Source organism: Argentina silus, assembly GCF_951799395.1.
Source record: "Argentina silus genome assembly, chromosome: 12".
Classification (NCBI taxonomy): Eukaryota; Metazoa; Chordata; class Actinopteri; order Argentiniformes; family Argentinidae; genus Argentina; species Argentina silus.
The window spans coordinates 17,911,831-17,935,774 of NC_139666.1; the positions used below are offsets into that span (position 1 = coordinate 17,911,831).

General features: G+C 44.4%; 3 protein-coding genes across 3 annotated transcripts in view; 1 reads left to right on the top strand and 2 right to left on the bottom strand.

The window, feature by feature from the left end:
* The window catches only part of il1rapl1a (interleukin 1 receptor accessory protein-like 1a), a gene marked incomplete at both ends in the record, with an annotated part of 135,487 nt that extends 133,653 nt beyond the window's left edge, over nt 1-1,834 (top strand). Inside the window, one exon of the mRNA XM_083681719.1 lies at nt 1,113-1,834. Within this exon, the coding sequence (XP_083537845.1) occupies nt 1,113-1,834 (722 nt within the window). The remainder of the gene's footprint in view (nt 1-1,112) is intronic.
* Nucleotides 1,835-7,683: 5,849 nt separating this feature from the next.
* LOC310813642 (nuclear receptor subfamily 0 group B member 1-like) lies at nt 7,684-9,301 on the bottom strand (the record flags this gene model as incomplete). Its single annotated transcript, XM_083682703.1, has 2 exons — nt 8,587-9,301; nt 7,684-7,925 (listed from the first exon to the last, which is right to left on the bottom strand). Exons 1-2 carry the CDS (start codon nt 9,230-9,232, stop codon nt 7,684-7,686), a joined length of 888 nt encoding a protein of 295 aa, XP_083538829.1. The 5' UTR covers nt 9,233-9,301.
* A 10,812-nt stretch (nt 9,302-20,113) lies between these two features.
* On the bottom strand, nt 20,114-22,268 carry LOC310813638 (uncharacterized protein). The gene is made up of 2 exons (XM_083682700.1): nt 22,155-22,268; nt 20,114-21,455 (listed from the first exon to the last, which is right to left on the bottom strand). The coding sequence occupies exon 2, from the start codon at nt 21,451-21,453 to the stop codon at nt 20,323-20,325; it is 1,131 nt and encodes a 376-aa protein (XP_083538826.1). The 5' UTR covers nt 21,454-21,455; nt 22,155-22,268; the 3' UTR covers nt 20,114-20,322.
* Between the last annotated feature and the right edge of the window lie 1,676 nt (nt 22,269-23,944).

Sequence of the window (23,944 nt, forward strand, 5' to 3'; positions counted from 1 at the left end):
TTTATGCATTAATACATGTATGAGAATAATATTTGAACATCCTCATTCGTGTGAAGCTTTGCGCTAACTTGGTGTTTGTTGCAGGAAGTGCAGTACTTTAAGAGATGCTGTATGTCTATGGGTTTTATGTGCAATTAATAAAAAAGTAAACCAGAGCGGCTTCAGTCAGAATTGAACATCAGAGTGAAATGTTTATAGGCTCTTAAATGCAAGATGACAGCTAGACATCTTAACCAAGTCACGTGTAATACAGCATTAAAATTCTCCGAAAAAGTTTCAATTCTAGTTTTATCCTAGGTGAGAGAGAGTGAGAAGGGAAAAGCATAGTTTCTACCTGTGCTACATACAGTATGTCCCCTTTGCTGTTTCTGTGCTATGTCTTCTCCTGTGATATAAGTTTGAATGTTGAAATGTTTATGTTTAGGTCTCACCAATGAGCTTTACCAGGATGAAACAAGACTCCTTAGAGGTACACTTCCTTAGTCTTTTCATTCTTGTGTCAACAACTGTGATTCACTTCCTCCAAGACAGGAAGCAGGAAGAGAGACTTAGGGTGGCCATGTTTTGGGATCTCTTACTCAGCATATATTTTAGGTCAGAACACATGCCACAAACACACACACATACACAAGTACACACATGACCACACTTAGCAAAGATAGACACATGCTGAGAATGCTGAGTTTGAAAGAACAATGAAGATAGAGTTATTAGGTAGAAATTACTTTTGAACAGTTGTAGTCAGTTATGTGTTTCACCTCTAAAATCTTTTTTTGGCAGTCTGTGTCTTGTATGTTGTTTCTTAGTTGTCCAACCATTGTCCATGTATGTTGTGAGTGGTTTTGTATATATTGTGCCCAGTCCACATCAAGTCACTACAAATGTCCTGTTGAGAAAACATGTTATAGCTAAGTTATGACTGTATAAGATACTCCTTTTCGATAAGATAGTGTGATTAATGTTTTTGAGATGTGTACCTCTTACTGGAATTTCCCTTTCTACTTCTACTTCCTTCTTTCCATCTGTATCTCTCTCTTCTTCCTTCTCCCTTCTCCCTTCTCTTTCTCTCTCTCTCTCTCTCTCTCTGTCTCTCTCTCTCTCTCTCCCCCTAGCCTACATTGAGGATGTAGCGCGCTGCGTGGACCAGAGCAAGCGTCTCATCATCGTCATGACACCCAACTACGTGGTCCGACGGGGCTGGAGCATCTTTGAGCTGGAGACACGCCTCCGCAACATGTTGACCACCGGTGAGATCAAGGTCATCCTGATCGAGTGTGCTGAGCTGCGGGGCATCATGAACTACCAGGAAGTGGAAGCTCTCAAACACACCATCAAAACCCTCACCGTCATCAAGTGGCGTGGCACCAAGAGCAACAAGCTCAGCTCCAAGTTCTGGAAGCAGCTCCAGTATGAGATGCCATTCAGGCGCACCGAGCCCATGCTGAGCCACGAGCCGGCGCTGGACGTCAGCGAGCAGGGACCCTTCGGAGAGCTCCAGACCGTCTCGGCCATCTCCATGGCAGCAGCCACCTCCACGGCCATGGCCACAGCGCACCCAGAGCTCCGCTCCACCTTCCACAACACATACCACACCACCATGCGGCAGAAACACTACTACCGCAGCTATGAGTACGACATACCACCAGGGGGCACCCTCCCGCCACTGTCCTCGCTAGGGAACCAGCACACCTACTGCAACATCCCGCTGACGCTGCTGAACGGACAGAGGCCACCGGGGAAGAGCCGCGAGCTCAGTCTGGAGGAGGCACACGCCAACAACGCCATGCTGCCGCTGTTGCCCAGGGAGACGAGCATTTCCAGTGTCATCTGGTGACAAGCTCGGAACGGAAAACAACCGCTGGAGGAAATGCAGCTTATGGTTTGGTTTGGCGCAGTTTGGTGGCGTTGTCACAGTTTTGGAGCCGAATCTGTTTTGGATATATGTGACTGTGGAGAGGTTTGGATGAGACTGATTTGAATTGGACCCTTGTGGCCAGGCAAGACAGGGTCAAGTTGGGTTTGGAAGAGCACTACTCTTGTGTTGCAGAGATTGACGTGTTTTGCATTAGGAGCTATAAAGGATTTGAGATAAAAACTGACTAAAAAATACTGTTTGATCAACTACTGACAGTCTGATTCATATGAACTTTCGGAGAAAAGAAAAGAACCCACACACTTTGGCACGTGCACACACAGACACAGACACACACACACACACACATACACACACACACACACACACACACACACACACACTAAAGGAAAACAGGGTCTTGTACATATATTTCCAATTTATTTGTAGCATCAGTGTCTTCCTGTTTTTTTGTTTATATGTCGTTTTTTATTCAATCATGTTTGTTGCCTTCTCAACTCAATGACTTTGCTTTAACTTGTCACACAGATTTATATATTTCTATTTTCTGTTTTTTATTTGGTTTTTATTATTTGTTCCAATATGCTTATGAGGGAAGCCAGTATGTCATGTATCTGCGCTGTTGTGTTTTTTATCTTGACTTTGTGTAGTTTAAGAGAACGTTTTTTTAACACTTTTGGGAATTGCCTGGACATTGCAACATTTTACTCCAAGGAGCAGAATCTTCTTTTTGTTGACCTGTATAAGGTGTATATCTAGTTTAAAAAAAACACTCTTTAAAAAAATCATAGAATATGCAAAAGGAATGAGGAGCTGACAATGATGTTATTTCCTGTGGGACAGAGGAAGAGGAGGAGCTAGGGAGAGGTGCTAGTCCTCTGCAGAAAGCTTCATATTTTCTATAAAAACAAACAGCCTTGCTGTTTTAGCGTGATAGTGAAATGCCTCACCTTAAAAGAAATCTGTAGATTATTTTAAAAAGAAGTCTATTTTTATAACAAAAAAAAGGTTTGCTTGGGAAGTCATACTTATTTACGTTTCATCTTACACTGAAATGGGGGAGGGAAAGGCGTGTGTGTTATGCTGGTTTTGTACACTACTTTGCTATGTGGTTCCTGGTTTGTTAAGACAATAAGGTGGATTTTGAGTCCCTCATGAACAAATATCCTCTACAATTTTAGATTTAAAAGTAAATGCATTTTCAATGTTTTGGTTGAGTTCCTTAATATTATTCCCATCCTGAGAGTTTCTTTGGTCCATGCGATAAGTCATGTTTAAGGAAAGAAAAAGAGTAAATTTGTGTTTTTGAGAGACTTTTTTAATTATATTTGAAGGTGTAATTTCTGGGTATGCATAGCAAATAGATATGTATTCTATATATGATATAGATATTTATATAAATATACATATAAACACGATTTTCACTTGGAAAGAAATGTCTATCTTTATAGAAACACAATCATTATTATCAGTTGCCCTTACTTTCTCACTGCACATTAAAAACGTTGATCTCCTCTGATGGCTCCCTGTACTCTCTTCCATAGGAGTGGCACTACAGAACACTAGAACTAGGAATCTCCTTGGCCCGGTCTCTACCCTCAGAAAGCCGACATGCTGCATGAAATAAATGGTTAAACATTGCCAAACAGTGTCACCTCCTGGGGCATTATGGTACTAGCAATGGTGTGTTCTTAGACAATAACAGGGTCGCTACACAGGCTTTAGCTTAAGGCCCATGTGGAAAGATAAATATGCAATATATGACAATGTTACCTATATATATATACAGATATATTATTCTTGGGGGTTTTTTGCGTGGTAACACTGCAACGTTAGACTGCAACAATTCTCCACAGTGGCCATTTTTATAAAGCCATGTTTAAAAATAAATGTTTACACTCTCTCTCTTTCTCTCTCTCTCTCTCTCTCACTCTATGGCGGCATGTATCAGTGGTAGAGCTAGTGACTGTGACAGGCTGGCAGCCTCCTGCCTGACAGCTGGGGTTTTATTAGCAGACACAGGATTAATAGACTCTTTATTATCCTAAGCAATTAGAGACTTAATTGGAAAGAAAACAGGCCCCGTCGAGAGGGTGGAGGAAAGATAGAAAAAGAAATAAGTGCATAAATATCTCTGAGTGGGACTCTGTATGTTGGCATACACAGAGAGAGAATGTGTGTGTGTGTGTGTGTGTGTGTGTGTGTGTGTGTGTGTGTGTGTGTGTGTGTGTGTGTGTGTGTGTGTGTGTGTGTGTGTGTGTGGGTGGGTGGGTGGTTGGGTGTGTGTGTGTGTGTGTGTGCGGGCGTACGTGCATGCATGCGCGTGCATGCGTGTGTGTGTTTGTTGTATATATATATAGATATATAGATATATAGATATAAATAAAATATAAATATATTTTCATATTTTATGTTGCTATCCTCAGCCAGACCACCAGGAGGTGTATGATAGTTGCAGTTGTCATGGCAAAGACACTGGCCAGTGATGTGTCTCAATGGTCTTATGTTGTTTTCTATCATCATCTCCTCTCCTCTGTCTTAGCAGCACATCCTCATCTCCTCTCCTCTGTCCTAGAAGCATGTCCACTAGGAAGCTTCATACGTAAACCTTATGTAAAACAGGATCAACGCTCCTGTAACATTCACTGCAAAATCGAAAATTGGATTCTCATCGTTAGAAATTCCTTTTTGTCTCCCTTGCACAAGTTGTATGGTATTTTCTCAAATTTTTTAATTGTAATAACTTTATCAAATAGCTCAGCAGCCGGGCAGCCAGACGGTGCTGTCAGACAGATGAGGTCATAATCAGTGTTCAGCATCAATGATGTAAGAGCAGGGAGGCAGATCAAACAGGAGGAGAGTCCCTCGCTTGAGCTGATCTATCAAAACAAGGACATCAAACTCTTCTCAAAGAGACATTCAAGACATACGGCTATGAAGATCAGGATTGTGAAGCTAGTGCATTCAGTCAGAAGAAGGCTGTTTTTTGTGTGTGTTTGTTTTGATTATTAGAATCATTAGAATGAAAGATCAAAGGCTTATTTCGATATAATAGATCAATGGATACTATAGTACTGTGTGCAAGGCGGTTGTCTTGATTCATCTGGGATTTTTTCAGGTTCTTAAGGGGTGTGTGTGAGTGTCTGTAACACACACTCCCACACTCACAGACACACATCCCCACCCATCTATTGTGCTGTTTGGCTGAACATTAGTGAGTTGTCGTTCTTACCTCTCTGAGCACCTTTTGTCTGTGCGCTCCATCAATTTCTCATTTCTCTGCTCGCTCTCACTCATTCACTCACTCACTCACTCACTCACTCACTCACTCACTCACTCACTCACTCTCTCACTCACTCACTCACTCACAAACACACACACATGCACGCGCACACACACACGCAGACACACACATACACACAGACACAGACACAAACACACACAAACATACACAAGCACACACACACACACACAAACATGCAGGCACACACACAATCATATCTTCACGCTTTTTTGCTCTCACAAAACCTTTCGTGGTCATGGTCCCACAGTCAGCCTGGTACAGCAGGGGGACCAGCGGTCGTCTCCACGGGTCCTTGTTCCTCCGACAGGGCAGGAACATTGTTTTTTCTTACAACCATATGTCTGTCTCTCTCTCTCTGTCTCTCTGTCTCTCTCTGTCTCTCTCTCTCTCTCTGTCTCTCTCTCTCTCTCTCTCTCTCTCTCTCTCTCTCTCTCTGTCTCTCTCTCTCTCTCTGTCTCTCTCTCTCTCTCTCTCTCTCTCTCTCTGTCTCTCTCTCTCTCTCTGTCTCTCTCTCTCTCTCTGTCTCTCTCTCTCTCTCTCTCTCTCTCTCTCTCTCTCTCTCTCTCTCTCTCTCTCTCTCTCTCTCTCGGTTACAAATAACCATTAAATAACCATCAAATAACCATTAAATAACCATCATGTCTCAACACTATGTTGTTATCTCAGTGTATCTTAGGGACACTATCCTCCGTGTTGCATATCACTTAAACATTCTCTGGCTACACTTCATATGACATAGGCTTTGAAACAGACTAACTACAGTAATAGTGGTATATAACCTGTATGTTATTATCCTGTGACGGTTAAGTAACTGCAGTGTATGCCTATCTGTCTGCACTTTAACAGTGGTAGACTGTATGAACTAGTGACTCACTCTGCTTACTGGCTCTACTGTGTTGTATGTGTGTTTTCTTCCCATGATTCAACATCCTCCTCCAACATCCTCCTGGAGATCTTTGTCAGGAGCATGTACATGAGTGTTTCCGTGAAAAATCTGGACCGTAATGACCGAGTTTGGGAGAAGAAGCGGAACAGTCCCTAAGGCAATCTGACACTGCAGGTAATTTTCTTAAGTATTCTGTCTTCTGCACCTGTGCCTGCCCAGGAGGGGGGTGTGTGTGTGTGTGTGTGTGTGTGTGTGTGTGTGTGTGTGTGTGTGTGTGTGTGTGTGTGTGTGTGTGTGTGTGTGTGTGTGTGTGTGTGTGTGTGTGTGTGTGTGTGTGTGCACGTTCTTGCGTGTGTGTGTGTGTGTGTGTGTGTGTGTGTGTGTGTGTGTGTGTGTGTGTGTGTGTGTGTGTGTGTGTGCGTGCGTGCATGCAGTCTTGCATGTGTGAGTCTTTGCACGTGACTGTGATTTGTGGTTCAACACTGCCCTCCCGTGGCTTAAACAGGCTGTCTCCCTCAAAAGCACTTCTATTGACACACAATGGATACAATTAGGAACGTTTCTGAATGCTATCATGATAAATGAACTGATCTAAATTTGACTCAGTTGTGCAGCAACAATCATCCATTGTTTTACAGAGAGAAAGAAAAAGGGAGCATCGACCGAGACAGGAAACCACAAAATCACTATCAATATCGTATGTTGTGCAGAGAAGTGAATCCATTATTGTAGCCTATGGCGAAGACAACAGTCAGTGGTGGCGGGTTTATTTATATAACCAAGCGAGAACGTTAAATCAATATTGAAGAACAATGGAGATTGGAGCTTTCTAATCCTCAGATCTCCACCGTAGGACTGATGATATCAGTGAGAAAGAACCACTAAACTTTCTGATCACCTACTGTATGATACTAGAGCACAATTTACCTGACGCAAGAACGTTGAAACAGTTTAAAGAATACTTTTATTATACAAAAATAGTTTATATAGAAAGAAATAAGTTATCAAGTCCAGCAGCTCTCCTTCATCTGTTTCCTCTCCTCAACACCCCCCCCCCTCCCCCCCATTATGTCCATGACGGGCAGACGTCGTCAACAGTCCCAAACGCCTCAACTGAAGTACGCGTCCCTTCTGTCGTCCTTCCTTCTGTTTGACAGTCCTTCAACATCTGCTTTAACTAACAGTTCGTTCACCTCCCTCCACTTCGCCTTCTCTAGTACGGTCAAATACCATCTAACAGTAAGTTAAAGATCCAGCATGTAGTTTTGCATGTTGCTGCCCCGGCTGGCCACACCGAAAATTTGAAAACGTGCCAATGCTACGTTTTCTAATAGCGCCAAACATGTGCATAGCCTTGTAAACAAAACAAACCTGAAATAGGCACGAAAAGCCCAGTGTCTATACCTGACACCAGATTTTAGAAAACGCTTTGTTTAGACTAACACAGCACTCTTCACTGAACGTTCTTCATCATGTGATCTCATTCCTTGAAGGCTACCGATTTATCATAGCCATTTAGCACTATTTTAAAGCTAAAATCGACATACTGGACCTTTAACAGAGACTTTGATCTGCTAGATCTAGCCTAGATCTTGTTTCCATTCGTCGTTAAGATGAGGGCTACTTCCCGTAGAACATCTCGAGCAGCACCTCCTCCATATTGACGGATCCGATGACAGGTTTGAAGAAGAGTTGCGCGACTACCGGTGGGCTGATGGCGCGCAGCATGGATAGCGCGATGAGCAGCTTTGCGAACCGTGTGGCATCGTCGCGGTGAATCAGCTTCACATGCTCATTGAGCGCCTGATGTGCCTCGCGACGCAGAGACTGGATATAGTGGAGACAGCGCAGACCCTGTAGTTCTGTAGAGAGGAGGAGATGAAGAGAAGGGAAGAGAGGAGAAGAGAAGAAAGAAGAAGAAAGGAGAGGAAAAGGCAGGAGAGGAGAGGAAATAGCATTATTGAGAAGAGGAGAGGAGCATGGGGTTAGTGTAGAGGAGAGGAAAAGAGAAGGGATGGGAGGAGAGGAGAGAGGAGAGAATAATAAAAAAAAACAGTTCAATATGATATCCAATAAGTTCATTATAGCTACATGATAAAGGAACTATTGCAAAACACAACCTCAAATATTCCCCAGATTAACCCTACCACCTCCTATGCAGTAGAGAATCAGTGTAGTGATGATGGAATGTTTTTTAATATGTTTTGTTGGCATGAGACATTTTACAAGGAAAGAGACAGGGGGACTTGATAGACACTCATTATTAACAGTTGCCAGAGCTGGAGTAACAGCCTACTACACTCAGCAAACTGCTGCCACTTACACAATCATTGTTTCTCATGTTGTTACAGAATATTGGAAATTAAGCAACTGCCGTTGCATGCGCTAAAGAGCAGTCACGTTGTTCTTGGGGGAAATTACGCACATAAATGTAGCCGTAGTTTATTCCCTGCAAACGATTTAAAAAGATGGGACAGCTGAACACACGTAAGGTGTGTTGCCATTTCCTACAGTCTAACCCACCTGGGTTGAAGAGTACGGCTCCTTTGAGGTAAGCGTACTCCTTGGTGCTGATATCCAAACCCCAGCATTTCTTCAGGAATGCTTTGATGCCCTGGATATCCGCGAGAGAGACCCCAGCTGTGCCCGCGCTCTGCTCGGCCGGCAGTTCACTCTGTCTATCCGGTAATCCCGTAAGGATTCTTTGCAGCATGCTCGGCTCCGCCGTCTCCGTGGTCTCGAAGTCCACCCGGTCCTGCGCGAGGCCCAGAACAAGCAGAGGCGCCCACCCGCTCCGTACGAGCAGCAACTGGTCGTCCTCTGGTAGCTCGCGGAAGCACGGCACGTTCTTTACGAACCGTAGCGTCTTCACAAGAACCGCCGACGCGACTTTACACGTCACCTGCGGGGAACGGAGAGCGCCACGCCGGCGCGCGGAGCCACACAAGCAAGCCTGTTGCCTGAGCTCGAGCCGCGAGGGAGAAGAAGCTGAAAACGAGGAGGAATTGGAGGAGATCCTGTGTGCGCGGTGCTGTAGTGTTTGTTGTTGTTGTTGTTGTTGTTGTTCGGTGGTCGTGAGACTATCGTTCTTCAAAATGTTGTAGAGGATGCTGTTGCTGTTGTTTTGGCTTCTGGTTCCCCGACAGTGGCAGCCCTCGAGAGTGGCCATGGCTGTGGCGCGCGCTACATCAGATGTTGCTCAGTGCCTCGCGGGCTCTTTGAAGCATTGGAGGTCAGAGAGAAATAGATGTTTTCTTGGCCTCTGTTACGCCCCGCGCAAACAGCAGCACATTTATATTAGCTCCCGTCTGTCTTCGCTCTTTGAGAACTTGTTTAGACTTTTTACATATTCCGCCTCCCAGACACCTCCCACTACCCCCCCATCTCTCTCTCTCTCTCGCTCTCTTCCTGTCTCTCTCTCTCTCTCTCTCTTTCTCTCTCTCTATCTCTCCCCCCAGCTAAATTAATAGATCATTACATATGGAGTAGCTAATATCAAAAACCGTAGTTTGTGACACCTGAGATACAGTATGTAAACCGTGCTATGCTGTGTGTGTGTGTGTGTGTGTGTGTGTGTGTGTGTGTGTGTGTGTGTGTGTGTGTGTGTGTGTGTGTGTGTGAGAGAGAGAGAGAGAGACTGAGAGCAAGAGCGAGAGCGAGAGAGAGAGAATATCAGACCTCTGGTCTATTCTCAGCTTTTACCTTGACTCTCTGACGGTGCCGTTTATCAGGCAGTAGCGGGTAAAAAATAGGCCACAGACAGAGCTGAAGGCTTAATTATTTTAGGGACAATTTATATGATTTTCTATGAGAAAGGAGCAGGGAGAGCAGAGCTATGAAGGCCGGCCGCCAACCTTGACTCGGACACACTGTTATTGATTTAACCGTGAAAACGGGAGAGCATGAATTATGATGTCATGACTCAATGCTCCCCTCGCGCTCGCATCTGTCATTGGGGGTGGGGGTGGGGGGGAGTAGCCTGGAGGAATGGGTGCAGGGGAGGGGGGGGGGTAGGAGGAGTATAGGAGGGTGACGGAGTGAGGGAGAGTGGGGGGTGAATTTGCGTTTTATTTCGGAGTGTATTTAATTGCTCCTAAGAAGGTACAGTATTTTAAGGAGACGGAGACAAATAGAGAGAAAAGGGGAGAGAGGGAGAAGGAAAGGAGAACAAGATGAAAAATACAACAAAGAGTAGCAAAAGACAGTTTGATTAAGTTTGAAAATGCACAGTTGTCACTTAACTGGACATGTGAGCATTCAGTACAGCAAGTGTTAGCCCTGAGTAGCAGTTCCACAAAGACCACTCTCTCTATGATGTCCACAATAGATGGCATTGATGTGGGATAAAGGGTGGCATTGAATGCCTGGCGGTTTTCAGTCAGTCAGTAACAGTCAGCTGGACCTTAGTATCCCCTCTCCTCAGAGATCGAAGGACACGGACAGGATGAAAAACTTTCACCACCGAGTCAGAACATTGTTCAGAGAGAGAATGTCTGTATTGATTTATTGGAGGGAGAAAACAGATAGATTTTTCACATGTTTATACCAAGGTTGCAGAGGGATAAACAGCCTTCGCTCTGCCTGACTCTCCTTCCCTCTCCTCTCAAGGCCTGGACAACGTAGGTTATAAAAATCGCTCCGTCTCAAGGAGAGATTACATTATGTCTTGTTGCAAAGGCGCAGAGTAGAGAGAAGCCTGTCTCTCTGTCTCTCTCTCTCTCTCTCTCTCTCATTCTGTCATATTCTTCTGTTCTTTTGTTCTTTTGTTGTGGGTTATCTCTATTGGGGTGGGAGAGGACTCAAGTGTCCTCTACTACTGAACATCCATTATCCATGTCATCCTTACAACAAAGTTTCAATGTAAAGTTTCAAGACCTAGACTTAGCAATACATACAATACATGTATGCTTCATGGTTCAATGACATCATTGCTATAGGTTTGAATGGAAAGGAGAGGAGTTGTGTGATGTGTGATGTGTGATGTGAGGTGAGTTGAGATGATGATATCACCCAATCAATTGTACGTGTCACACACACACACACACACGTGCATAACCCTATTTCACTATGATGCAAATTGTTTTGTGAGTGGGTTTTGTTAGTGTGAGACAGACATATATACCCATCAACTCAAAAGAGATTTTTAGCCAGTGAGACTCTGCCGTAAACTTGAAGTTATGGATTTTACAATCACAACAACAAAAAAGGAGCAAAACAGTTTAACATTTAACAAAGCCAAATATTAACACTGTGACTTGGCTATAGTGGCTTTGCTTCAATGGTCGATTGGTGTGGTGAGGTGATGATATCATCCATCCAGGTCCAGTGTGTTCCTCTCTGTTGTTTGTGATATGGAACTGGCTCTCTCTTTCTCTGGGCCCAGTGCCTGCTGGTCCAGAGCCCAGCTTATCATGGGTCAGAACAGGGTAGCCCACTCCCATACCCTGGGGCCCCTAGTCAACACTCCCACTGTGTGTGTGCGTGCGTGTGTGTGTGTGTGTGTGTGTGTGTGTGTGTGTGTGTGTGTGTGTGTGTGTGTGTGTGTGTGTGTGTGTGTGCGAGTTTGTGTGTGTGTGTGTGAGAGAGAATATGTGAGTGTGTGTGTGTGCATGTGAGTGTGCGTGTGCGAGTTTGTGTGTGTGTGTGTGTGTGTGTGTGTGCGTGTGTCGTCATTCATGAGTGCATTCATATTCATGTAAGTACGTGTATAGTACGTCGGGCCAACGTTTACTGAGCGGTAGTGAGTAGCCCTTTGCTCTGTCCCCTACCTACACCACCTGCCAGAGTAGGAGGAAGGCCACCCTGGGTCAGAGTGGCTAAATATATCCAGCGACCTTCACTGCTACTGCTAATGTAAAAGGGCTTGTTACACTTTAACAGAAAAACAGCCTGTTATCCAAGTTGACGTCTCTCTGTATAGGATGGTTGGTGTTTGAGTGGCTGTGTTTGTGTCATGTACAAAAGCATTAAAGGGTGCTTTGCACAGAAGTCGTAAGCAAAAGGCCTTTGTTTTGGGTTTTTTTATTGTATGTATGGGCTATGCTGAACTGTTGACATCTCCGTCTTTGTCTCCTTGTCTGATTTTCTTCATTTGACTGAGATCCTCTTTGGTTGGTTTGACCTTGATGAGAACATTTTAATGTGAAAGTGTTTCCAAGAAAAGAGGTAAGCACATGTACCTGCACAGAAACACATGTGCACACACACACTCACACACACACACACACACCTTGACACACACACACACACCTCTGTGTGTCTGATCTGTGGATATATTGTAATGCATGGAATGAAATGGGGAATGGTATCAAACACATGTATGAAACACAATACCATTCCTTATTCCATTCCACGCAATACAATGAGCCCGTCCTCTGATTTCTACCTCCACCAGCCACTGGTGATCACGTATCCCAGTAATTGTGGTGACATCCAGACAGGCTCAGTCAGACAGCATTAGCTCTGCGTGATGCCCTGCATCTCCAACTCACAATTCATAACAAGGTCACTGCTAAAATGAGAGAGAGAGAGAGAGAGAGAGAGAGAGAGAGAGAGAGAGAGAGAGAGAGAGAGAGAGAGAGAGAGAGAGAGACTGAAAGAGAAAGAGAGTGTTCTCCCTCACTTAGCCAGTGATCTGTTTTGTCTTCTGGATGTGAATAATGAGATGATTGTGTGATGGTGAAGGAGAGGTAATAGGTCACAGAAACAGAGAAAAGCAACACTTTGAGAGTTTATTGGTGATCTTTAAACCCCTTCTTAAGATAGAAGAGCAAACTCTTAACAACTGCTAGACTTCAACGGTGTGAACCCAAATCAAATCAAATCAAATTGTATTTGTCACGTACATCGCACACAGACGTAATTGACTTAGTGAAATGCTTTGGGATCTTGCTCTTGGCTCAACAATCAACAAGTTAACAACAAAAGTAATACAAAACTTGTGTATCCAGGACTGAGCCTCTTGCTACCACGCAGCTGCCGTTGTTTCTGTGTCATCATCAAGTGTGATTGGCTCGATGTTTCTTTTCCAGCCGACCTCTGACCTGTGTCAGCCCAGTGATTTTGTTGTGACTGTTTTCTCTGCTTTCATGGCTTTCAGGGAACAGCTGTTGTCTAATCTAACTCTTTACCAGCCACTGAAAAATCACTACAAGAAGGAGTCACCCAAATGTTTTCAATAAAAGCGAGTGCTGTTGTTGCGGGTGTTGGATGTTTTTTTCTTTTTGCAGTGGTAAGCATTCCCAGGAGGCTGATTCACACAATTGAATGTCTGAACAGACCTACACCATCCAGCTGCCGCCCCGAGGATGCTTCTGCAACAGACTCTGAGGTTGCCATGACCCTACAAGAAAACGCTTTCTGGCAATTCAGCAGCTCTAGCCTTGAAGCACTGAAGTCTGCCGAAAAAACAGGGTTTTTAACACTCAGACATAGACGCCCACAAACACACTCACTCACACACTCCTCGCTAACTTTAGTGGACAACTTTTGTATGATTCAAGGTTTCGCATTAAATAGTTCTGCTGGAAAAGCTTTCCACTGCTTTGTTTGTTGATTTGTTGTGCGTGCTTCTGACGGTTGCTATGGTTACTGCCTCCATTTTCTCTCTGTGACTGCTCTCATAAAGGACAGTGGCCTTGTCTCCACAAGAGTTACAAATTGAATACTGCACTTTCAAGGATTACTGTCTCTAACTTACAGTGGTGTGTCTGTCTGTGTGCGTGCGTGCGTACGTGCGTGCGTGCGAGTGTGTGTCTTCCCCCCCACCTTTCTCTCTCTCTCTCTCTCTCTCTTTCTCTCTCTCTCTCTCTCTCTTCTCTCTTTCATGAAGTCATGACGGTAACTCCAGTAGCTCATAAAAGTAGTTCACTGACTCTATTTCATCACATTCAGCCTCCACATAAACAAACAAACACAGCAGCTCTGCCCATGTTTACCTCCGCTGTGGACTGCTTGCTGTTTGACCACTGTCAAACAACACACACAGACACACACACACACACCACCCCCCCCCCCTCTCTCTCTCTCTCTCTCTTCCTCTCTCTCTCTCTCCGACACCCCTTCCCCCTTCCCACTCTCTCTCTCTGCTGTAACAGTGTGCAAGGTTGATACACAAACCCAAGGTCGACCCCGCTCACAGCAAACAAAGCACTGGATGCCAAGCAGCCTTGGTTGCGTAGGGGAGAGTTCTACCTTTTTAGAAGCACTGCAAAATCTACTAGACTATGCCTATTACTTTTCTGCTGAGTGTTGTGTTGCTTTACACTTTAATTATCCCTTCAAAAAGAAAAGTCGGAGTGCTTGCATGAACAATCTGTATGCTCTCAGAAGCAGTAGACTGGTACAAAGACCAACGATTATGTTATTCGTAACATGTAGTAGAGTTGTAATCAGTGGAGGCTGGTGGAGGTAGAAATTGGAGGATGGGCTCATTGTAATGCATGGAACAGAATGAGGAATGGTATCAAACTGTTTGAATGCCATTCCTTATACCATTCCATGCATTGGAATGAGCCCGTCCTCCGCTTTCTACCTCCACCAGCCTCCACTGGTTGTACTGAGTAAGATGCAGTACTCATAACTCAATACGCTGAATGTTAGGCTCTGTGGTGAAGAGAAGGATTCAGTAGTGATGTCAGGTCAAGCAGCCAGGAACTCTAAGTCCTTGTAATAACACCATGAAGCTCCTGGAGCTGACGAGGTGGGCATGTACTGTACTGTGGCTGGGTGACTCAACTCTCCATCCTCCACACATCTCTCTCTCTCTCTTTCTCTCTCTCTATCTCTCAATTATCTGACCTCTCACTCTGGGGCTGTAGTGTGAGGGTAAAGAAAAGGGAAGACATTTTCCAAAGTCAAGACAATTACAACGGACACAAACTGTACACACATTTATATATATATATATATATACATACACACACACACACACACACACTGCCAGATGTGTGTGAGTGAGTAAGGAGGCTAAGGAGGAGGTGGAGTAGGTGTTGCTGTTGTGTCCTTGTTGAGGATGTACTGTGTGCTATACATATCCCCCTGGGGCTGTGAGCTAATTAGCCAAGGTTGAGAGGGACATGAGGGAGGGGGGGGGGGAGAGGAGAGGGGAGGATTGGGGGTAATGTATGGGGAGGAAGGAGGAGGGGGAGAGGCAGCCAAGGTCAAACCCATAAGTCTCCGTAAGCTACTGAACCCAGAGGGTGCAGTTATGGGTCTTAAAGAGTCGTATTCCACTACGCTTACAGTTCAGTCCTCTCCTCTCCTCAGTTGTCTCCTACGGCTTCTGATTCCTCTCCCATCGCTCCTCTCCTCTCTCCTCTCTTCTTGCTCCTCTCCCCCTCTATGTCCTCCTCTCAGTCCTCTCTTCTTTCTGTTCTTTCCCTTTTCTCTCCTCTTTTCTCTTCCCCTCTCCTGTCTCCTCTCCTCTCCTCTCCTCAACCTGTCCTTCCTTTGGCTCTTTCTCTTCCTGTCTCTCCTACTTATGTTAATCACATGTCAGACTAGGAGATATACCTTCCTCATATATCGCCATCACAGAGAACTCACACACACACACACACACACACACACACACACACACACACACACATCACATTACGTACAATGTGAATCTGTATGTGTGTATGTGGGAGGGGAGGGTACTCAGTGAAATATGAAATGGCTTTTTGGAGGTAATTTATGTCCCTCCTATCTCATTCTTTATTGGTCTCACGGTGACTACAGAATGAATATTTTGCCTTTGCGCGTATAGAGGACAGGGTCATGTTTGCATAAGGAGGTAAATTATGACACTAATAACAATGTTGCCATGCGAAGACCAGACAGACGGGAGGAGGGGTAATGGCTGGGAGAGAGAGGGAGAGAGGGAGAGAGGGAGAGGCAGGGAGAGGGAGAGAAAGAGGTTGATGAGAGACAGGGGAAAGAGAGAATAGGAGGGAGATTCAAAAAGAGAGAGGGGGAGGAAAAGGAAAAGAGAGGCAGAGAGAAAAGAGGAGAGGAAGTGTGAGAACGACAGAGGAGACAGAGGTAACCCGCACTTACTCTGTTCTAATAGCAGCTTATTGGATGATTGAAAAATTTGCAAAGTGAAATGCTGTGGTCAAATGTTGCAAGAAAACAATGAGACCAAGTTTGCACAGATGTTCTTCCGCCCCTAGGTGACAACCCCTAACGATCATGTAATATTGGACGTCATCATGATAGCGTGATCTGTTGATGATTCACTTTCAGAAGTGAGTCATGTTGCCATGCCTACGCTGTGCGATGCTTTTTATTTACCTCATAATAACACAACATCTGCCTCAACAATGCCTTTGAATGAGAATGTCATTTATTGTAATAGAAATAAATTATAAAACTCCCACTAAACAAAGAGCTTTCGTAAATGAACCGAGTTTTGTGCTAAGTTGCTAAGCAGCCTGTGCTCTGCTTTGTACTGTTTGTATTGTTCAGTCTTCTGTCTGGGTTGTACTGGATTCCATCTGGGGCTGGGCTGGATTCATCAGCTAGGCTGTAGGTCTACTATAGTAATACACAATAACAAACTATTAATTATTGTTAATTCATTATTATTATTATTATTTCGAATTTCTTCTGAATTTATCATAACAAGCTCCAGTAGACAACTTCTGTTGAGTGCCAGACTGAACCTATTGTTACCATGTTTTCTTTATAGTACTGTAAAGAAGTGCTAATTCCTTCATTCACTGTGTGCTATGTCTTTATATTTATATTTTAAAATGATACAACAAAATAGAACAACAAAGTACTTTAAGTTTTCAGAAACATGACCAACAATGGTTCAGTAAAGGGCCAAGCTCCATGAAACTGAGAAAAGAAAAAAGCTGTTTGTGTGTGAGTCAGTAGAATGGCCTCCACATCAGCGTAGCATATGAGGTGATCTATGGCCGTGCATTATTACATGATGTTCCCCTGCTTTGTGTGCTCCCTGAGAGCCAGGTCCTGTTGCCCCGCTCCCTCTCAAGGTCTCTCTCAGTCGGTTCCGGCTGAGCCAAGGTCACTCGCTCCAACACAGGCAGCGTGCGACCTTGAGCAGCTAACCGACTGGGAAATGTGTGTTCTCCCGTTCACTCCCGCCTGCGTGTCCGAGTGTCAATCAGCCGGATACAGAGCAGAGCTGTCATGGAACATTGTGGCACTAGGTCACTCCTGCGGATGTAATCACAAGCAACCGTCCCAGTCAAGGCCGTCCAAGCAGCCAGGATAAAGCTCCCCGCTGCTGAACACATGTAAATGACTATTTAATTGAATGAGATGCCACGCGTGTGGATGCATGTGTGTGTGTTCATGCGCATGCCTGCAAGCAAAAACGTGTTTTCTGTATGGTTATTTGTATTGAATGTGTCTCTCATCTCCTGAACCTAATTAGATGTATTATCCAGTCAATGAATTGACCATTCTCTCCATTAGCCACAAGTTGTTATCATAGAGAGCATTTCACCTGCTGATCAAAAGGCCTGTAATATCCCTGTGGTGTCAGATTTCAATTCTGAAATAAACAAAGACACAAAAAACTACAAGCAACCCCAAAACATCAAACTGGCAATAAACTAAACGATATTCTGGCAGATTGATGAGTAAAATACGACTGTAAAGAGAGGCACAAAGCTCCACAATATTCAGGGTCCAAGCAACCTTATTAAATCCTGTGTCCTTGCCTCTCCTGACCTCCATGTCTAAAGCTCTTTGTGACCAGGAAATTACTTTATGAACCCCTGAAAGACACTCTACTGCTCTCGTTCAGCTGGGCCTGATAGCTTCATTTCTGTATCGGGAGAGTAGAAGTTGTTTTTTCTTTTATAATTTCCTTCACCTTGTCCTTCATTCTTTTTTCTTTCTCCCCGCTCTCTCCTTTTGTGGCCTCTCTCTCTGTGATCTCAGACTGTCTGGTTTTGTGAGTCACACAGGCAGTAATGATGGAAAATTAAGAAGTGAAAATAGAACTTTCCCTCCATAATGGCTATTCATAAAGCACACTATTATATTAGCTACCTGAAATCAGTACAGGTTGAATTTTTTTCTTTTTTTCTGGGGTTTGTGGAATGAAAATTAGCTTTTGCTTTTCTTGAGTAGTGGTCTACAGGTTGTAAATTTAGGTGGTTTTGGTTCATGAATAAGCTAAAATAGGTGTGTGTGAGACTTCAGACCCTAGCCTTGCCTTCAGCCATCTCCACAATCCCTAACCTCAGCTGGAACGAGAGGTCTGTTTTTCATTTTCTCAAGGTCTCTGGAAATCAGTTTGTTTGGATAGCTCACACTGTGGGGGTTGGTAGTGTGTGAATCATATTTATGTGCGTGTTTTTGTTTAGATTTGACAGGATTTGGTTCTTTTAACATGTACCTGGGATGATGGAGCCAGCTTGAGGCAGAAATACTAAACATGTGTCTCCACGGCCTTGAGACTTCACAGGCATCTGACTACGGCGCTCGGCTCTGTAAACACAGTTTCCTCTAGTGGCTCTGTGTTTGGACAGGAAACAAGGAAGCTGATCGAACACTGGCTTAGAAGGCCACTGCTACACTGAGCCGAAATGGTACGGTGGTTAAAGGACTACATTAAGGGAAATGTGAAAAATAAACATGTTTCCGATTTCGGCTCCACTGATCTTCAACCATGGCGGGTTCTGTTTTTAATTTGCTCATGTGGGATGTGTCTGCAGCTGTGCCCAACACAAACCGCAGTGTGCAGAGATCCTTATTTTTCACATGGCTCAGAAAAATCAACACCACACACACACACACACACACACACACACACACACACACATACCCACACCCACCCACCCCAACACACACACACACACACACACATACACAGTGGAATGTTTGTTTCAGTCGCAGTCTGATTCTGTTCTTTAGATTTAAGTCCCGATGACATCATTGATGGGAGAGAACAGGGAGTGGGAGATAAGAACTATTAGCTGGATAGACTCAAGGTGGTTTAGTAGTGAAGAGAGACAGAGAGAGGATGGGGTGGGAATGAGTTGAAGGTGGGAGTGATTCAGGAGATGGGAGGTCAGAGAAATGACTGAGACAAAAATGTGTCAGAATAACAAGTTTTAAAGAGAGAGATTTTGTCTGCCTGCCTGTTTCCGTCATACAATGCAGTTAACTCAATGCTCCCCTCTTGTGGCAGTTTTATTAAACAGCAGATGACTGAACATACTCCTCATTAATTTATTATAATTATCGTAATTGATTCCAATGCAAATCAGAGACTCTATAAAAACAAAGATATTAATTCCAAAATTACATGAACTATTATCCTTGCATTAAGATGGACTCAGTTCAACTTATTGAGTGATTTGTTGAAGACATTTTTGCATTTTTGCTCATTTTAATTTTAAGAGTGTCATAGCAAAGGGTCTGAATACGTATGTAAATGAGGTATTTCTGTATTTCAATTTTAATAAATTTAAAATTCTAAAAACCTGTTTTCGCTTTGTCATTCTGGGGTATTGTGTGTGGATTGATGGCAAATTCTTTTAATTTAATCCATTTTAAATTGAGTCTATTACAAAATGTGGAAAAAGTGAAGGGGTCTGAATACTTTCCGAAGGCACTGTAAATCATAATAATTCTGTTGTATAATCTGTAAAAATGTAAAAATGTATTAGAAACGATTTAGAGGGTTTGAAAACATATGTGGAGATGGGAGAAGGAGATGGGAAAGCATGTTTTCCCTGTGTGTGTCCACCACTGTTATTTCTTTAACATCCATATATTTTAAATGTTGAAACCTACAGGATCGCATGTGTGTAGAATACATTCATGTTAATGCATTGTGTAGCCACATGAAAACATAACACGTTTTTACTCTCAACCTCAGGCTATCCACTTGAATTTCTATATAATTGTACTTACAGTAGTGATGACAGCTGTTTGAAGCTGTTTCAGCTCAGCAGAACTGTAGGTAAGGGAACTGGGAGAACGGAGGGGAATGTAGTGAGAGTCTGCGAGAAATATCAACGTAGTGCAAGAGGAATCAACACTTTATTTTTTTTTCATCAACCATGTACATTCATGCTCCCTTCGCTTCTCCAAGCCCAAGTTAGTCCAATCCCTTTCTGTCTATCTCCCCTTGTTTTCCTCTACTGTGATCATTGCCTCCACCCCCCAAAGAAGTGTCAAATCCCTTGAGTTTGAGAAAAGCATTATAGTTAATAGCAAATCATAATCGCATTCCCTTGTTTGTTTCGATCTCAGGTCAGTCACAGTTTCTGATGCTGTCGGTGTGTTTCAGAGTAACCCATTTGCTGGAGAATTTTGGAGGGGGTCAGTGAGCCTCAGTAATCCGGGAGATGGTCCGAGGGTATCTTTAACTGGGGGGTCAGTGGAGGTGAGTGCTGCTGGGCAGGGTTGTTGGACCTCATTATCAGTGGGGGTGTCTCTGGATGGTTCGTTGGAGATCTGCAGCATGGGGGTGCTGATCTCACTGGACTGCAGGCCACTGGCCACCCGCAGAAAGCAGCTGAGGACCATGTCCTTGGCCCGGCCAGCCTCCAGGTTCCCCTCACGGCTCAGCTGCAGGGTGATCTGATCCAGGCTGGTTAGGATGAACTCCGAGCCCAGCAGATGGCAGGCAGAGCATGGGTCCGACCCAGAACCACCGCCCACCACGCGGGCCATACTCTCCAGCATGTACTGCTGGTACAGGTCCAGGAGCTTGTGCTCTAGGTAGCGGTTGAGGAGGGAGTTAGATAGGGGCCCCTCTCGCCCCTGGAGCAGGAAGCTCCGGTCTCGTCCACTCCCCAGCCTCCAGCGGGATGAACCCCCTCTCAATGGACACAGAGGCCCATCTAGGGAGGCCTGTTCTGGGGGAGAGTCCTCTGCAGCTGGGGGGACGTCACAGGATTGGAGGAAGGGGCCATCTGCCTGGTTCTCACTGCAGGGCAGGAGCTCCCCGTTGTGGGCAGAGAGAGGCAGCACCTGGTCCCCTCCGATGTGGAGGTCGCTGTAGTTCTGACAGATGCTCTGGCAGGAGGAGGGCACCAGGAAGGGCATATCACCACCGGAATGAGCCTGCCCAGGGATCTCCATCTCTGGGGAGATCTGCCTTCCAGGCTTGGACCTCTGGGGTTGCAAGGCCTGATATGGAAATGCCTGGGACTGGATTTGGGCACTCCCCCTGCAGGGCCTCTGGTTTTGGGATATCCTAGGGAATGTGGAGCGACCCTTACCGTTTTTTTGCTCAGGAGAGCCCCGGAGTGTGGAGGGAGTGCAGGAGGGAGAGGTGGAGAGCAGGGTAGCTGCAGCGGACTGTGACCCAGTCCTGACACTCCTCTGGGGGTCTGTGACAGGAGGCTGTGTGTCTACATTCTCCAGGTCAGTGCAGTACGTCATGCTCCACAGTCTGCTCTCACACAGCATGGCTGGAACAAGAAATAAACACTGAGTACTACAGCAGTAGTCAACTCATCTCAATCATCCAATCGGAGGACAGGCTGATTGTATGCATGGAATGGAATGAGGAATGGTAATCCGTTCCATGCATGAGCCTGTCCTCCGATTTCTACCTCCACCAGCCTCCACTGCAATCATCATATTACATGACCTAGCCTTACACTGTTCAGTATGTGCGCTGCAGGGGAGGCTGGTGGAGGGATAAATCGGAGGACGGGTTCTTTGTAATGCATGGAATGGAATAAGGAATGGCATGCATTCCACGCATTACAATGAGCCCCTCCTCCGATTTCTACCTCTATCAGCCTCCACTGGTGTACTGTACTGTTGCTTTAAACTCCACTTGTCTCTCTGCCATGTGAATACTACACAAATATTCAAAACAATTTTATATTTACTGTAGTGGAACTAAAAGGGTCCTAAAAAACTGTGATAATGTCTTAAATTAGTCGATATCTGCTAAAACATTTACATTTGAAATTACATTTCCTTTAGATCTGTTTGGACAGAACTTAGTGCCTAAATGTGCATTAAGGCCCCTTTTCATATATTTCATGATAGACACTTGTGGGTAAAATATTTGCACATTTGTAAAGCCAGTCTCTGGTCAATTAGTGCATACAGTGGCTTATTTGAAAACATTGTAAAGTAATAGTCTGATATTTTACCTTCAAATCTTGAAGATGCTACACGTCTCTTGAACTCAGATAGTCCCCACTGGTTGCTGTGTGTGGAACATGTGCTCTCTTCTCCTCGTGGAATTTAGGACAGTCTGATACTCTGTGTCTGAGCAGTGCAGGCAGCTGTACTTAGACAGCAGTGTGTGGGTTTATATATGAGTGTGTAGCAGGTGAGAGAAGCCCCTGCTTTATACACCAAGAGGAAGTGAGAGGACAGTCACTCACGCTGTTTGTCCAATATTAGGTAGTTAAAATAAAATGGTGATTATTGAAGAGCATAGTTCTATGATATTGAAATAACAACGCTGGTGCTACAGATTCATATTTAATGACCAAATATGCCTCATTATGTGCATAGTGCTGTGCCATAACATTGGCCAGAGGCAACATCATGGCATCTGTCAGAGGTTAAACACAGTGGTTAGTTTTGTTTCTCAGTAAGGCCAGGTGTGTGGCCCAAAAGAAGAAGGAAGGTTAGATTTAAGCAGAAAGAAACTACTTCAACCTCAAATCTTCTGACTTTCTCATTGTAAAAGGAAGTGACCCCTTTTAAGGCTAATGGAACAGAGAGAGACATTTTAGGGGGTTTTGGTTGAAAGGGAGCCGGGTGAGGGGTCATGGGCCTATTGTATTGTATGTGTAGAAGTAAATTGTGACATTGAACTTATCATACCATACAAATACAATTACAAATGGTATCATCAATGGTACAAAACATACAGAACAGACAAAAGAAGCAAACACCAAATATACATTGAAAATATCACATAATGCACAATACAAACTTCAAGAGACAAGACCAAAAATCAACATGACAAAGAGACATGGATTACAGTATGGACAAGAAACAATACAGAATCGATTACAAATCTGGTTGGTTTGGTGGCGATGCCTGTAGGCCTTTATTTACCAATCGTTCGGTGGTGACAGAACGGTAAGTGTTGCCTCAATGCAAGCACTTCTCGTTAAGTAACCACAACTCATCATTTCCATCACGAAACCGAAGACCCATGTGTAGCGGGGTGTTACGGTAGTAACCAGAATCCACACACCTTTCCGTGACCGTGCAACTATGAAGATTTGTGGCACGTTTATCAATCAGACAATCTATCATGACTGTGGCAATCTATCACAGACAAACATTTCATACAACAGTAAACTCTCTCAGTGTAAGTGATGGAACGTTTTCAATCAGAGAGGTCTAGGCCTGTCTTATGTGTATGAAGGAGTCTATGCCATGTCTGGGAATTTTCCATGTCATATACTTGCTCTCCGGTCTATGGCTAATAGAGATCCTCGCCTGGTGTTAGTCGATGCCTATCCAGCAGAGAGACCAGCACAACAATAGAGGGCTTGACACATGAGACCAGAGTTGCTTTAATAATTTATTTGGCGGGGAAACTGTGGTATTACGCGTAGGTCAAACTAATCCCATAGCCTATTCGCCATCACTACGTGGTCCAGACGACTTCAAATATCCAATTGTGGATTCTCTTACGAAATAAAACTTCGGATAGGCCCAGCTTCAGGTATCAATTTCACAGGATATAGGGCATTGGATTGTACGTATGAGGTTTGCAAACTAGGCCTACATCTCACTCACCTGTAATCTAGAGTAGAAGGTAACCTGTTAATGTTGATCTACATTGGGCATATAAACTAGGCCAAGTGATAGCTTGGTGTGCATTTTGGCATTTTGGCGCGCACAGCCTTATTGCACCGGTGGTTTGTGGTGCCGATAAGGACATTCGACACGCGACTCCTGTTCAATAATAATG